This window comes from Camelina sativa, chromosome 13, assembly GCF_000633955.1.
Source record: "Camelina sativa cultivar DH55 chromosome 13, Cs, whole genome shotgun sequence".
Lineage (NCBI taxonomy): Eukaryota > Viridiplantae > Streptophyta > Magnoliopsida > Brassicales > Brassicaceae > Camelina > Camelina sativa.
Genome location: NC_025697.1, coordinates 21,463,550 through 21,478,855, shown reverse-complemented (window position 1 = coordinate 21,478,855; position 15,306 = coordinate 21,463,550). Strand labels below are relative to the sequence as shown.

Sequence of the window (15,306 nt, the reverse complement as noted above, 5' to 3'; positions counted from 1 at the left end):
AAGTTCCCTGTTAGTTTCCCGTTACTCAAAGTATTGCACCTTCGTTGGGTGATTTACTTTGACGATGAAACCCCTCAGAAGCTTTTATCAAGCTGCCTTATTCTTCAAGAGTTGGTGGTGGATCGTCAAAGGAATGATAACGTAACAACCTTTCCTATCACGTTGCCTTTACTACAAAAGTTAATCTACATTGGAGAATCTAATGACGAGATGTTTGAGTTGAATGCTCCTTCTTTGAAGTGCTTAGAGATTAAAGATGTCGGTTACGATTGTATGATTGAGAAAATGCCTGAGATCGTGTCTGCAAATGTGGAGGTTATCTACTCTGATACCGATGACATGCTTGATTCTCTTACATCACTCAAACGCCTCTCGATATGTTTACCCTCAGAGGTAGATTACTAAACACTATTTTGGAAGTAGCTAGAAAACCAAATTACATAGTTTTTTTTTTTTTTTTTTTTAATTAGTCTTTATGATTCTATTTGCAGTCGCCANGGGTTAGAATTGCGGTGGAACGAGGTTTACGCCATTTCGATTATTATCCATACGTTCTTCAGCAGCCTAGCAAATTACCTCAAAGTTTGTTTACTTGCGGAACACTCATGGTACTCAAACTCACCAATGTGTCACTTGCGGATGTTAAGTTCCCTGTTAGTTTCCCGTTACTCAAAGTATTGCACCTTCGTTGGGTGATTTACTTTGACGATGAAACCCCTCAGAAGCTTTTATCAAGCTGCCTTATTCTTCAAGAGTTGGTGGTGGATCGTCAAAGGAATGATAACGTAACAACCTTTCCTATCACGTTGCCTTTACTACAAAAGTTAATCTACATTGGAGAATCTAATGACGAGATGTTTGAGTTGAATGCTCCTTCTTTGAAGTGCTTAGAGATTAAAGATGTCGGTTACGATTGTATGATTGAGAAAATGCCTGAGATCGTGTCTGCAAATGTGGAGGTTATCTACTCTGATACCGATGACATGCTTGATTCTCTTACATCACTCAAACGCCTCTCGATATGTTTACCCTCAGAGGTAGATTACTAAACACTATTTTGGAAGTAGCTAGAAAACCAAATTACATAGTTTTTTTTTTTTTTTTTTTTAATTAGTCTTTATGATTCTATTTGCAGTCGCCATTTCCTACTGGTAAAATATTCCATCAGCTTGTAGACTTGGAGTTTTGCACATGTGATTCAGAATGGGATCTACTTCTGTCTTTTCTCACACATTCTCCAAAACTACGAGCTCTCAAACTCAGTGAGGTAAAACTTTTCGGGCTTCGCTTGTTTTTTTTCAGTCTCATCTCTAATCTTTTTAGTACTGGTCTAATGATATATATATATATCCTCATCAGAGACATGGCTGTTTTTTTGGAGAACGAGCGTTACATTGGGATGAGCCAAGTTCTGTTCCTGAAACGTTGCTGTCTGGACTTGAAACTTTGGAGTGGAGAAACTACAGAGGATGGAATGTCGAGAAAGAACTCGCAACGTTTATCTTGAAACATTCTTGTCGTTTAAAGAAAGCGATTTTCTCACCAGAAGTCACCAATTTGGAGAAGAAACATGGAATGCTCATAGAGTTGGCTCTTTTGTCCAGAGGTTCAACGACGTGTCAGCTCGTCTTTGGCTAAAAATTCTGAAACCAGCTGCTTCAGAAGCAGTTCGATAAAACAGTTGCTCTAAACCTGTTTTGTTGCATCTCTTTAAGTACCCTCTGCTCTGTTTCTCTACATGGTCAAGCCTTTTCTTCTTTGTTGACTTTAGCCTTTATTTACTTTTAGTGCTAAAATGATTTTACCAAGGGATCACATGGTTAAGTTGATAGAATCTCGTAGGATCCAACTCAAATACTGAATCAAAATTCAATTAACTCTTCACCAACGATTACAAAACTAAGAGAAACGTAATGGATGAACAAATACTCAATCTAAGAAGTGATGATCAACATTGATCATCCCCAAGCACATCGCAAGGGTCTCAAGCACATCGCAAGAGGTTTTACAACTCAGATTAAGCATGAATCCGAAATGAGCTTGACGAGTCTCTCTTATACTCGTTTCTCAATCTTCAACGGCAAGCCTCTGGTTCTCTCCAAGTCTTTCCCTTCGGCAAAGCCTCTGTTTCTCCGCAGTCTTTCCCTTTCTCATTGATACAACGAACCACATTATCAACAAACTTGAATCCTCGTGATTGGCATTGTACAATCGTATCATAAGTCTTTGTCTCTTTTTTAGTCATCGTGAATTTTATCGATATAACTATAGTGGAATACATGATATGATTGATGTGATGATACAAAATCTCACGTATTATCAACTTTAAAAATTTGCTAAAGCCTCTAGAGTCAAGCTTATCTAATCTCATCATTAGGTCACAGTTGACCATTTGAAGAAAGTTCAGGCATCAACTTCAGAGTTATATCGCTGTAGGGTTGGCCTTGCTTCAAATCTATAAGTCCTCTAGACTTCAGTACCTATATAACAAAACAACCCATCTCAGTTAGAGTTAATGTATAGAGAGAGAGACAAAACGACCAACTCTGTATTGAGAATCAATTACCAGTGTCTCGTAGAACATTCGAGCAGCTATCGACCTTGTCTTTCCTACCAAGATCTTGTTCAAACTTAGATCTCCAGATGAATGGCTTGAAGAGGGACTACTTGAAGAACGTTCTTTAATATACTTAGCCACGTCTCTGCAATTAATGTTCAATTAATACGTTATAAGTTAGTAGAGATATAATAAGGCTCTTAAAAGCTACATGGTTTTTTTCTGAATCTTTATACCTTGTTCTTCCTGACAAACCATCAGAATCTTGTGTACTCGGTGATCTTACTGGGGTATTGCCACCTAACTCCAGGAAATAAAGTTCCTGTATGGCACAGCCAGATGGTATATGCTATCAATGTTAGCACAGGGACAAGCATGGTAAAGAACAAAACCCACGAAAAATGTGAAAGCAAACCTCGTCAGTCATTTCAGAAATCGCAGAAACCCCCGGGTCCTTTTGTCCAGGCAGATCATTTGGCTCTGTTCTGTAAGATCTTGTCTCCCAAGGTCCCGGTTGAGTGGTGAAGTCATCACTTCTGTAAGGTGAACAAGATCTTGGAGGTGGTGATGGCATGTACTCAGGTATGTTTAGTCTAGGTAGATCCTCTGGATTTTTGGAACTTGAACGCTTTGTTCTATAAGATCCTGTCTCCCAAGTTTCAGGCTGAGTGGTGAAGTCATCACTTCTATAAGGTGAAGGTCTTGTAGGTGGTGACGGCATGTAGTTAGGGAAACCACCATCCCTGAAACGTTCGATTTCCATGTGTCATCATTATTAAATGACTGAGGAGATTGTGATTCTGCCGCTAGCAGACTTTTCATGCACGGAATGAGGACCTGCAACACCTTGGACATCTTCAGTTTGTTGACCTGGAGACCGCTGAACTGTATTGTCTAGTTTCGTAGTATCAGGAACTGTGGCACTGGAGAGGCCGGGTTAATTTCTGTTTCAGCTTCTCGAGTAGGTGATGATGCAGGTTGTGGACAAGTTTCATCAGTAACAGCAAGATATATATGGTTTTGAAGCTACATAGTCCTTATCAAAGAGACTACGTAAAAAAATTGAGAAGCCTGCAGACAAACATATAGAGGAGTCAATACTCATTCTTCAAAAACAAAGGACAAAGGGCAAAAAAAAGGTAAACCCAAAATGAAAGAGTCACTTGGAAATTACCAGTAAACAAGGGCTCATTGAAAAGTTGATCCTTCTTTGATTGGTTATCCAGTCTCCATAAACCTACTCTAGATGAAGGCAACTTCTTTCTCTTACGAACAGTATTGCTAGGATCTTCAAGCCTTTTTTTCATGATCCTGTCCAAATTCATTGATCAGTACGTATGCAACATGTAATGAAATAATCAAAGTCACAAGAAGCAATGGGAAAGTTATTACTTGTTAGATAATAATACTGTGTCCTTATCATAGTGCTTCCTCTTCCTCTTCCTTGGTCTTGTTTGTGGTGGTGGAGGAGGAGTAGTTGGATGAAGAACCAGCTCAGGTGATGGATGCACTTAACATCAAAACAAAACCAAAATTTAAATAAGATGATGGTTAAGCATAAAATTGTTAGACTAAGCTGATTACTCACCAAAATTTGCACGTTCTTCCTCAGAACCAGCAGAACATGGAGATCCTAAGCGAAGCTCAAATGTCGAATGCCCTCTAGAGTCTAACACTTCTTCATCAATACTAGGGATAGCGGGTTCCTTATCCTTCAAATTTTCATCTAAAGATTCAGTAAGCTCAACTCTGACATTATGTTGTTGCGGATTATATGACGGATGGGACACAGGAGAACTGGTATTTTCTCAATCTCGGGAACACTTCCAGGAGAACTGGTATTGTTTCTCTCAGTAGTGGGATTGAGAGGTTCACTCAAGTTACTTGGTCTATAGGTTCCAGTATCTAGAGCAACATTGAACTTTCCTAGTTCATTGTTTGGTCCTGCCTCATAATCCATTTCAACATCAGTTTCTCCAAGATTCTCACTCACAGGTACTGTGACTTGGCTGGTTAATTCATACAAAGAGGTGACCACATCAAAAAGGCATATACTTGCACAGATAAGGAAGATAATGAAATAGGTGTAGTAGAGGAGCCTCACTCGACATCCATCTGGGTAGATTCTGGAATGATGTCCTGTAAGAAGTTAGACATACAAACTTTCCTTCAATAACATGTTCTTTGAGACATGAAAACTGGGCAGAATCAACTTCAAAGTCACACAAGCAGGAATCTTACCTCGTCAAATGTTATAGCAGCATAAGGATCAACGCCTGTCGGAATTTGATCTGCAAAATCAACATCACCTTCATAATTAATAATCATGGTATGATGCAATCTTCAACAAAAAAAACAAAAAAAATACAAAAAGGTGTAAAATGGTACCTTCCTCACTGAAAAAATGGTTATCGAACTCCCTAGAATTCACAAGGAAAAAAAAAACGTTAAGATCCCTCAAGCTTCGTAAGAAGTTAAGAGCAAATGAAACTCGAATAAACAGTGAAAGAAGATGGATACATGTCGACTGTGCCATCTTCCAAATTAAGTGTTTGAGGAAAAGTAATCAACTCAACGAGTGCCTTTCTCTTATCCTCTGGCAAGTCAACTTGTGGAATAGTAAGAGCCTTCTCCAACTGTTTACGAAGTTCCTTATAATCATTGCACAGACGTTTAAGTTTCTTTAAATATATTCGCACTACACCAACTCGAATGACACCTAACATTGTGGCTGATATTGGTAGTAGTAACCGATCAGAATCCATTATAAGATCTGCAAATACAGTTACATAATCCTCAAATTTACAAATAAAGTAACAGTTCATGCATATACTCAAAGCGAAATGATGAGAATCTCAAATCACTAGAATTGTATTATTGGCACTTTTACATATGATTTGACTAGTTATGAAAAAAAAAATACTAACTTTTGGATCATAAAAAGCGAAGAAAAAAAACAAGAGGAAATACGAACCAACTGTTTCGGATATGTTCATGTCAATGTATTTACACTTCTTGAGGCGTAGGCTATCGTCTGGCTCTGGCACGTGAGCGGCGAGCCACGCCATCATCACTGAACTACCTGGAGGCTCACGACAAGCCCTATTATGCGGATTAAACATTTGTTCTTCTGTTTTCGCGATCCAAATTTGAAACGAACTCTAAACAACAAATCGAAAGATCTGATGAGGTCGAAGTTGAAGTAATCGTGAAACTAAAAAGCAAAAAAAAAAAAAAAACCTTACCCTAACGTTGTTGAAGACTGTGTTTTGGCTGTATGCTTGAGAAACGAAATCAATATCGAATACAGGGGACGAAGAAGGTTTTAGGGTTTTATGTGATTTTGGAGAGCAAGTAAGTGATTTTTAATAAAAACATTCAGTGGCGCTAAATCGAATAACCAATAGGAAGAAAGAAAAAAGTTGCGTTTGACTAAAATACCCTACTACTCTTCTCTATATATTGACGATATTAAGGGTACACCCGTAATACATTCGAATATTTGCTTTTTGAGAATTTTATGGATTAGTAAATATCATTTATAGTGAGATACTCAAATCTTTTCATTCATAATTTGGTTCAATATATGAACTTCTGAGGAGTTTCTGAAACCAAGCTTGCAGATTACATCGATAAAGAGCTACTTAAGTACTATTAGTCAGTAACTATAAGTACACCTACTTCCACGGATCCTTGAGTTGAAGTCTCATGCTTCTGCTTCTTTGATTTCAGAGTTTACGGTATCCTCTTTAGTCAACTTCTTGGTTTCAAGAAACTCAACAAGAACCTTAAGCGTAACATACGGATTATTGCTCACCATAAGCTGTTCGGTGATCTCAGCTGGGGTTTCTTTCACCTCAAGCAGCAACTTCTCAATGGCCTCAAACGAAACGCGCGTGTTCTTCGATGTTGAGATACAGTGCAACCAGTTTCTTGAAAACAGTTAGTGCAACCATGAGAATATGAACATCCATCCTTCCTGGTCTCAACAATGCGGGATCGAGCTTCTCCTTGTGATTCGTTGTGAATACTATGATTCGTTCCTCTACACAGCTTGACCATAACCCGTCTACAAAGTTACTCTAACAATAACAACAAAAACAGAATCAGAACACAACAGTTCAGATATTGATGAATCTTCTTACTTAAAATACTCAATACCACCTTAGGATCCTCGTCCTTCTTCTTCTTGTTCTGACTCTTGCCAGGTTCACCATCATCTTTATTTTCATTTCTACAAGAAGCATCCGCTCCAGAACAATCAAGATCTTCGATGAGAAGGATGGAGCGGTTCTCGGTTGAAGTAAGAATCTGTCTAAGCATAGCATCACCTTTGTCACTCTGAATCTGAAGATCATAGATACTATAGTTCATGTGATTAGCAATCGCAGCAACAAGCGATGATTTCCCTGTTCCAGGCGGACCGTAAAGAAGATAACCGCGTTTCCAAGCTCGTCCCACGGTTTTGAAGTAGTCTTTTCTTTTGGAGAAAGCGTCTAGGTCACGGATCAATGTGTTCTTGAGCTCAGGTTCCATTGCCAGTGTTTCAAACTTCGTGTGGTGTTGGAAGATCGTTGATTCCCATTCATTAAACTCTGAGTTGTAACTGTGGATCTTGAGATTGTCTCTGTTTGCCAACATCTTCGCCGATGATTCCGCAATATATGTGAAGTAATCTGACATAATCTTGTCCCTAAACTCCTTCTTACATGTCAAATGAAAGTACCTAAAACCCAAATTTAACATTAACATTATACAAGTTATGTCAAAATACAGATTAAAGTGACATAATATAAAACACAAGAAACGTAATTAAGCTCGTGAATGTAAATCCCCAAATTTTAGGTTTTCTTGTTTAACATGCTCAAATCTTTAGGGTTTTGAGGTTAAGAAGTTACCGTCTCTGTCTACTCAGGTAAGAACTAGTGTCTTTTTCAGCGTGAAGAGTTCATTCAAGATGAATCCCTTCGAACTCATCGGTGATCTTGGCATTAACTGGGATTCCGAACTTGGGTTTAGCCGTCGGATTCTTGAGGTTGCTGGAACTGACGAGGAGACTCCCGGTGGAGATTCTTGTGAGAAGGGTAGGCAAGTAGACTTGAGCTGCACCGAAGGTCTGGTTGGTAACGAAATCGCAGTGCTCCTCGATGATGAAGGTGAAGTTGGAGCTGAAATAGGAAGAAAAGTAGTCTGTGAATTTGGAGGCGATGAAGTCACGGATCTTGGCTGGTATGATCTCATATAAAATGGTTCTGAAGAGGAGAGTGAAGGCGGAGAGAGATCTGTAGATGGAGAAAATTGCAGTGAGCGAAGGGATTTTGGTAAAGAAACTAGACGCCATTGGAAATGAGGGTGGTGAATTGAAGATGATAGTGGTGATGACTGACTGATGAAGAGCAGAAGTGAGTGGGGTTTGTGTCTTTAATAAGAGAGAAGAGAAAAATTTGGGGAACAAGTTTTCATGTTACTTTAGGTAATTGGGAAAGGGAGGCTTATAGAATAAGTTGGTGCTTTCCTGTTGCAGAAAGAGATAGTAAAGAATTCAATGTTATGTAACTATTATATTAACAAAGAAAAAGATGTAATACTGTTTATGTGAGATTTTGTTATAGATATAATTCCAAATGAAGGAAGTTTTCTTTTCTATAGTATTTTGCTTGATAACAAAGTAAACCTAGTTTACAAGTAATTTTAGAGACAAGATAAGCCTTATAATGAGCATCCATCTATTTTCGTAACAGATTTGAAATTTTTTCACTTTTATTAGGATTATTGATTTTTTTGTCAACAATTAATAGCTCAAATGAATTTTGTGAATTATTGAATTCTTGGTTTAATTCTTAAAAAAAAAAATATTTCCAACAAAAATTCTTGTACTAATTACTAATTAGGGAGTCAATTTCTTGATGATATTTTTCATTTTTATTTATGAACTGATTAAAAATACCAAAACCTTTGGACCAACGCCGTATTGATCTAAATAATTTAATAATTGACTTAAATTTCTCTATTAAACAAAAAAGGCTGAAAAAGTTGTTTTTTTTTTTGTTTTTGGGGTTCAACGGCGGAACAAAGAGGCACGTAGTAGTTTTTTTTGGTCATTTTGCCATTTTTATTGTAAAAACAAAATCAGTCATCTCTTTTCCTTTTTGTCTCTATCTATCCTCCCTTCCGCTACATTGTAAGAACACCAAATCTGTCTCTTTCAATTACAGGTTTTGTATGTGTTTTCTTTTTTTCTTTTCATATTTTAGATAATACAATCCCTAATTCTTCAATTGAAATGATCCTCTTCAAGAATGTTTAAAAAAAAAAATCAAATTTTTATTTATATTGGCTGATTGCCCCTTCAGAACTTTTTTTTTTTGTTTGATTTCTTTATGAAAAAAAATTGGGACTTTTTGTTTGTTTGTGTCATTATCAACAATTTGTGCGTGATGGGTACTTGTGTTGTTGTTGAATGTAGGATCTTTGTTTTGATGATTTTTGTGTGTTTGAAAGAAGAGCAATGAGCAATTATTCAGCCGGACTTGGCAAGCCTGGCTCAGGTATTGACCCATCATGACATTACAGATTCTTTCTTTTGTGGGTTTACATGATTGTCTCTCTCTCTCTCTCTCTCTCTCTCTCTCTGTGGGGTTGTTTTCTATTGATTCAGATAAATGGTTTAAATTGTTGTTATAATAATGGCTGGAGAATTCACAATTTCTTATGAAAGGTTTCTGCTTATGTTGTGACTCAATATACATTGTGTGTTTGTATAGGTAAAAGGAGATTAAAGGATCTTTTAAATCAACCTGATAACCGAGTCTGCGCTGATTGTGGCGCTTCTGATCCTAAATGGGCGTAAGTTGTCGTTTGCTGATCAACAACATGTCATATGGATTAGAAAGCTGAAAACTTCTTAAATCCATTTTATTATAGCTCAAATTCATCCACTTGTGTCTTTAGTTATGTATGTTTTGTTGAATAATCAGTTAGTAGCTTGTTTTCAGATCAACAAATATCGGAGTGTTCATTTGCTTAAAATGTTGCGGCGTGCACAGAAGCCTCGGCACTCATATCTCTAAGGTGATATATAGCCTTTTTGCTTTACTACATTTTGGTTTTCCATTTGTTGTTTTGTTTCTTCATTACTCAGATGAAATGATCTCTTTCATTGTGTAACTCATAGTTTGGCTTCTCCAGGTTTTGTCTGTGACACTTGATGAATGGTCAGAAGAGGAAGTTGATTCCATGATTGAAATTGGAGGAAATGCTTCTGCTAATTCAATTTACGAAGCTTTTGTACCTGATACATGCTCTAAGCCTGGACCTGATGTTAGTCATGACCAGCGTATGAGATTCATTAGGTGAGAGATTTACAAACAAAATACTCTGTGAGAGGACAAATCTATCGCTGTTGTATAGTGAGTTTACTCAAATCCTTGAATCTTTATTTAGGGCAAAATATGAACTGCAAGAGTTTCTGAAGCCAAGCTTGCGGATTAAATCCGGGAAACGCTCAACAAAGAGTTCAGCTTTTCTTACATCAAGTCTTTCTAGAAAGATCATGGATAGTTTTAAATCAAATTCATCATCACAGAAGATGGTACAGCTTCTAACTTGCATAAGTTCACACTTGTTATACCTTCTTCTTGCATGTTTTCAAATCGGTAAAAAAATTGACAGTTTCAGGAAGGAATGGTAGAGTTTATTGGATTGTTGAAAGTGACTGTTAAGAAAGGTACTAACTTAGCAATCAGAGACTTGATGTCAAGTGATCCATACGTTGTCTTGAATCTAGGGAAGCAAGTAAGTGACTTGCTTTTGCATCTGTTTATTAGCTTTGCAAATCGTTAATCTTGAAGAATTTTTTTTGCTCTTCTTTCACTGTATAGAAACTTCAAACAACTGTTGTGAATAGTAATTTGAACCCGGTATGGAATCAAGAACTCATGCTGTCTGTCCCGGAGAGCTATGGCCCAGTGAAACTGGTAAAAAGCAAATTGATTTCTCATTGATGATCTCGGTTATTGCTGATATGTATAACCTTACAAGTTCTTTTCGATTTGTATGCGATTGCAGCAAGTGTATGATTATGATACATTTTCTGCTGATGACATAATGGGAGAAGCTGATATTGATATCCAACCTTTGATAACATCTGCAATGGCATTTGGGGATCCTGAAATGTTTGGCGATATGCAGATTGGGAAATGGCTAAAATCGCATGACAATCCACTAATAGATGACAGTATCATTAACATTGTTGATGGGAAAGTGAAACAGGAGGTCCAGATCAAGCTTCAGAATGTAGAGTGTGGAGAATTAGAGCTAGAAATGGAATGGCTACCACTTGATCAATAATTGATAAAATAGGTCTCATAACCTTTGTGTTTTGTATTGATTGATTCTTTGTTTTTATTGTCACTCCGTTTGTTGGAAATTTTTCTGAACTCTTCTGCCGTATTATATGAACTCATTTCAGAAGAAAATGTATTCTGAAGTTCGTAGGACCCTATCGATTATTAAAATGTTTTTGATTGATGGAAACGAAGACTCGTTTTATTCATACACCTTTGCTTGTTTCCCTATCGTCATTTTGAACTACAGTTGTTGCTTCAAAACTTTAAACTTTCCAAAGCCGAAACGACTACAGAAAATAATATCGAAAGCATTGTCAAGAACTTCATCTCCCTCATCAATCAAAGAAGCTTACAGACTCTGACAGACATTTACTACGCTTTACACCTTTCTTCCAAGTCATGGAATAATTTAGAGACACTTTGAAGGGTAATTTCCTCTCAACCACACACAGTCAAAACAATTAAACATAAGCAACATGACCAAAACCTCTAAAAACTATTCACCTTTCTCATCAACACTTTAAAGCCATCACCCCACACATATACTACAAGTCTTCGGAGGACTACAAGTCTACAAGTATAGCAGAGCAGCAAGAGATAATTAATCTAGGCACAACCAGAGTGTGAACATCAAGCTTATAGCAACTTGTTCAGGCTTACCAATCAAACGAAGATAAAGAGTACAGATATTCAATAGAGAAGAAGTCCAATTTGATATTTGAAAGATAAAAGGAAGAAAACATAGTTCAATCAATTATTTAACTGGGGACTTTATAATACCCACAAACACAAAGCACAAAGTTTTTTGAGAAACATTTTAGAAACCACCACGGAGACGGAGGACCAAGTGAAGGGTAGACTCCTTCTGGATGTTGTAGTCAGCCAATGTGCGACCATCCTCAAGCTGTTTGCCAGCGAAGATGAGACGCTGCTGGTCCGGAGGGATACCTTCCTTGTCCTGGATCTTAGCCTTCACATTGTCGATGGTGTCGGAGCTCTCAACCTCGAGTGTGATGGTCTTCCCGGTCAATGTCTTCACGAAGATCTGCATACCACCACGAAGCCTTAGCACCAAGTGAAGGGTAGACTCCTTCTGGATGTTGTAGTCAGCCAAGGTGCGACCATCCTCAAGCTGTTTGCCAGCGAAGATGAGACGCTGCTGGTCCGGAGGAATACCTTCCTTGTCCTGGATCTTAGCCTTCACATTGTCAATAGTGTCGGAGCTCTCCACTTCCAAGGTGATAGTTTTGCCGGTCAAAGTCTTGACGAAGATCTGCATACCACCACGAAGACGCAATACCAAGTGAAGGGTTGACTCCTTCTGGATGTTGTAATCCGCCAAGGTACGACCATCCTCCAACTGCTTTCCGGCAAAGATCAACCTCTGCTGGTCCGGTGGGATACCCTCCTTGTCTTGGATCTTGGCTTTCACGTTGTCGATGGTGTCAGAGCTCTCCACCTCCAAAGTGATTGTCTTCCCGGTGAGAGTCTTCACGAAGATTTGCATACCACCACGAAGCCTGAGAACAAGATGAAGGGTTGACTCCTTCTGGATGTTGTAGTCAGCTAGGGTTCTACCGTCCTCGAGTTGCTTTCCGGCGAAGATCAACCTCTGCTGGTCCGGTGGAATACCCTCCTTATCTTGGATCTTGGCTTTAACGTTGTCGATGGTGTCAGAACTCTCCACCTCGAGCGTAATCGTCTTTCCGGTAAGGGTTTTGACGAAGATTTGCATACCACCACGGAGCCTGAGGACCAAGTGGAGGGTGGATTCTTTCTGGATGTTGTAGTCGGCCAACGTACGCCCGTCCTCTAGTTGCTTTCCGGCGAAGATAAGCCTCTGCTGATCCGGAGGAATGCCTTCCTTGTCTTGGATCTTGGCCTTCACGTTGTCGATGGTGTCGGAGCTTTCCACCTCTAGGGTGATAGTCTTTCCGGTGAGAGTCTTAACGAAGATCTGCATCTGTAATTCAGAAAAGAAACTGAGATCAGTACAAAGATCAAATCCAAACAAACTTATCAGAACCCGATCAAGAAACTAATACCAGATCTAATTAGAAATCACGGCTCTAAGCGTAAATAAGACGATATGATATGAATCGAATCGATAAAACTAGAATCGGTATCAAATTCAAACAAATCAACGCCGTAATAAAACAGATCTGAGAAAACTACAAACCCTAATCGAGAATTCAAAGAACAGATTCGCGAACGTACGAAACAGAAACGAAGAATCAGAATCTGAAGTTTACCTTGATTACGAATGAGAGATTTGAGAGAAGGGTTTTGATTTTTAGGTTTTGAAGAAACTGGAATCTCAATTGTGAGGAGGAAAGGGCTCTAGGTTATTTGATTTATAGAAAAGGATGAAGACGACTTGGTCTCACGAGAAAGCTAAAGCGGTGAAGCATTAACCAACTAGAATTTGACGCGTATGTATAATGGCGTGTTTACTTGCAAAGTTTTATTTTCCTTTTTTAATTTTGGCATTATTTTTAGGTTAAGGAAAAGTATATATTTTTGTGCGTTGAGTTGATAAACACGACTCGTGCGCCTCCTGCAATAACTTTAGACGCCGTTTAGTTACCAACTTGTGTCGACACGTCGACAACCACAAATTCTAACGGAGCCGACTGAAGTTTAACGATCGTTACGAATTTACGATTATTATTAACTTTTATTTTATTTTTTAATAGACGATGGTGCTGAAAATTTGGCAATAAGTGAAGAAGCTTTTTCTAGAACTTCGTGTTTTTTCGTTTATTTTATTTTTATTCTTTTTTATTATTTTCCTAAATGCAAGTGGGCTTTAAAAATATCAGAGATGCTTTTGGAAAAATAACTTATTTATCCAAAACAAATTGTGAAATAATCTATTTTGGCGTTATGTTTTAGTAGTATATTTTTGCATGATTTACAACGGATAATGTATTTTGAGAAATGCTCTAAAATACCATCAAAAAAAAAAAATTTCTTAAACTATCATACACTTTTTCTTTTTCTATTTAATACCATTTATTAATCAATAAAATGATCATTTTTTCCTTGTGTACAAACGATTACTCTTTTGATCTCAAATTGATGATGATGGTGGCGACTCTCTTCGTTCACTATAGCTAATGAAGATCGAGGTCGAGATTAGCAACAATGGTCATTTCAAAGCTATTGATGTGTCTGGACTCGACAACGCTCTGATCAACAACATCGGTGGTGGTTCATCTGGCGATAAGGGTGGAGAAAGAGGTGGAGGTCGCAAATCTGAGGTGGTTATGGCAGTGGTGGTACAAAAGAGGACGAAGCGATTGTGGTGGATGTGGAGGCAACAATTTAAAACGCAAATTCTTACTGATTTTGATGCTCTCATGTTGATATAGAGCACAACTTGTGGAAAGTAGAAGGAGAAGGTTTGTTTGTGTACCTATTGTAAATGTAGGTTTTGAGAAGTATGTTTTTTGAGAAATTGATTTAGGTTTCGTCTCTTGGGAGATTGATTTGTCTTATTTGGGTAAATGAAAGTTAATTATATGTATTCACTGAAGATTTAGGTATCTCCTTGCACTTGTTTCATACAAATCCAGAAATTTAGATATATGTGATTCATTTCTTGAAAGAGTATTGTGTAATTCAGATTTGGTTGTGTAATCATTGTCTTGTTTTGTTTTTGTGTTTTAAGTATCACTCTTCATGATCTTAGTGTTTAATAGTTTCCCTTTTACCTAGAGATGTTTGTTTAAATAAAACAAAAGTGGAGCAAAGAAAAGCAAAAAGAAAAGGTGAACGACATGGTGTCTTTTGATCAAGACACTTATGACAAGCTTCTCACTAAAGCACCCAAGTTCAAGTTCATTACTCCATTGATTCTCAAATGAGGGTATTTTACAATATTTAATAGCATTGTCGTATTCTTCATTAGAAACATATGGTTGGTGTTGTTTGCTGTAATTTCCACATGATTCAAATAGTTTCTTGTTATGCTCTGCAATGTAAAAAAAAAATAGATGAGTGGGTCTCTAGGAAGGAATGCAATAAGAGAGCTAATACGGGATCTTGGAGAATGGTGTGTTTTGTGAAATAATTTTATTTTGATGTTAATTGCATATGTATGGTAGTTTCTCTACAGTTTCTGGAAAGATTGGATGGTATTTATGATTGTGAAAGATTGGATTTATAAGTTTTTTGAAGGATTTGGTGTAATTCAGGATGACATTCATTAAAAAAAAAATAAGGAAAAAAATGGGAATACACACCCACAGAAGTCTCAAACACACGGCCTCATCCTATTAAGATTGTGAAAATAACCAGTAGGCCAAAACCTATTATTCAAGTATTGTTTATTAGGCACGCATTTTGTGATTTCTGGAAAGATTAGATGGTATTTAGGACGAGTTTTCTGTAATTCAG

The 15,306-nt window shown here is 37.6% G+C and overlaps 3 protein-coding genes and 2 pseudogenes across 6 annotated transcripts; 2 read left to right on the top strand and 3 right to left on the bottom strand.

Annotated features, from left to right (window-relative positions):
• LOC104738461 (FBD-associated F-box protein At5g56370-like) lies at positions 211 to 1,638 on the top strand. Its single transcript, XM_010458633.1, has 4 exons — positions 211 to 393; positions 492 to 1,037; positions 1,136 to 1,267; positions 1,360 to 1,638. Exons 1-4 carry the CDS (start codon positions 211 to 213, stop codon positions 1,636 to 1,638), a joined length of 1,140 nt encoding a protein of 379 aa, XP_010456935.1.
• LOC104738460 lies at positions 2,379 to 5,625 on the bottom strand (annotated as a pseudogene).
• On the bottom strand, positions 6,158 to 7,958 carry LOC104738459 (annotated as a pseudogene).
• On the top strand, positions 8,652 to 11,111 carry LOC104737390 (probable ADP-ribosylation factor GTPase-activating protein AGD13). 4 transcript variants are annotated; one of them, XM_010457559.2, is made up of 9 exons: positions 8,652 to 8,738; positions 9,024 to 9,105; positions 9,322 to 9,403; positions 9,553 to 9,628; positions 9,746 to 9,909; positions 10,001 to 10,148; positions 10,235 to 10,351; positions 10,438 to 10,533; positions 10,625 to 11,111. In XM_010457559.2, exons 2-9 carry the CDS (start codon positions 9,066 to 9,068, stop codon positions 10,904 to 10,906), a joined length of 1,005 nt encoding a protein of 334 aa, XP_010455861.1. In that variant the 5' UTR covers positions 8,652 to 8,738; positions 9,024 to 9,065; the 3' UTR covers positions 10,907 to 11,111. The 4 variants fall into 4 exon arrangements, with proteins under 4 accessions (XP_010455861.1, XP_010455859.1, XP_010455860.1 ...); XM_010457557.2 differs by having other exon boundaries at positions 8,653 to 8,738; positions 10,229 to 10,351; XM_010457558.2 differs by having other exon boundaries at positions 8,675 to 8,772; positions 10,229 to 10,351.
• Positions 11,542 to 13,300, bottom strand: LOC104737389 (polyubiquitin). The gene is made up of 2 exons (XM_010457555.1): positions 13,158 to 13,300; positions 11,542 to 12,868 (listed from the first exon to the last, which is right to left on the bottom strand). Exon 2 carries the CDS (start codon positions 12,866 to 12,868, stop codon positions 11,723 to 11,725), a length of 1,146 nt encoding a protein of 381 aa, XP_010455857.1. The 5' UTR covers positions 13,158 to 13,300; the 3' UTR covers positions 11,542 to 11,722.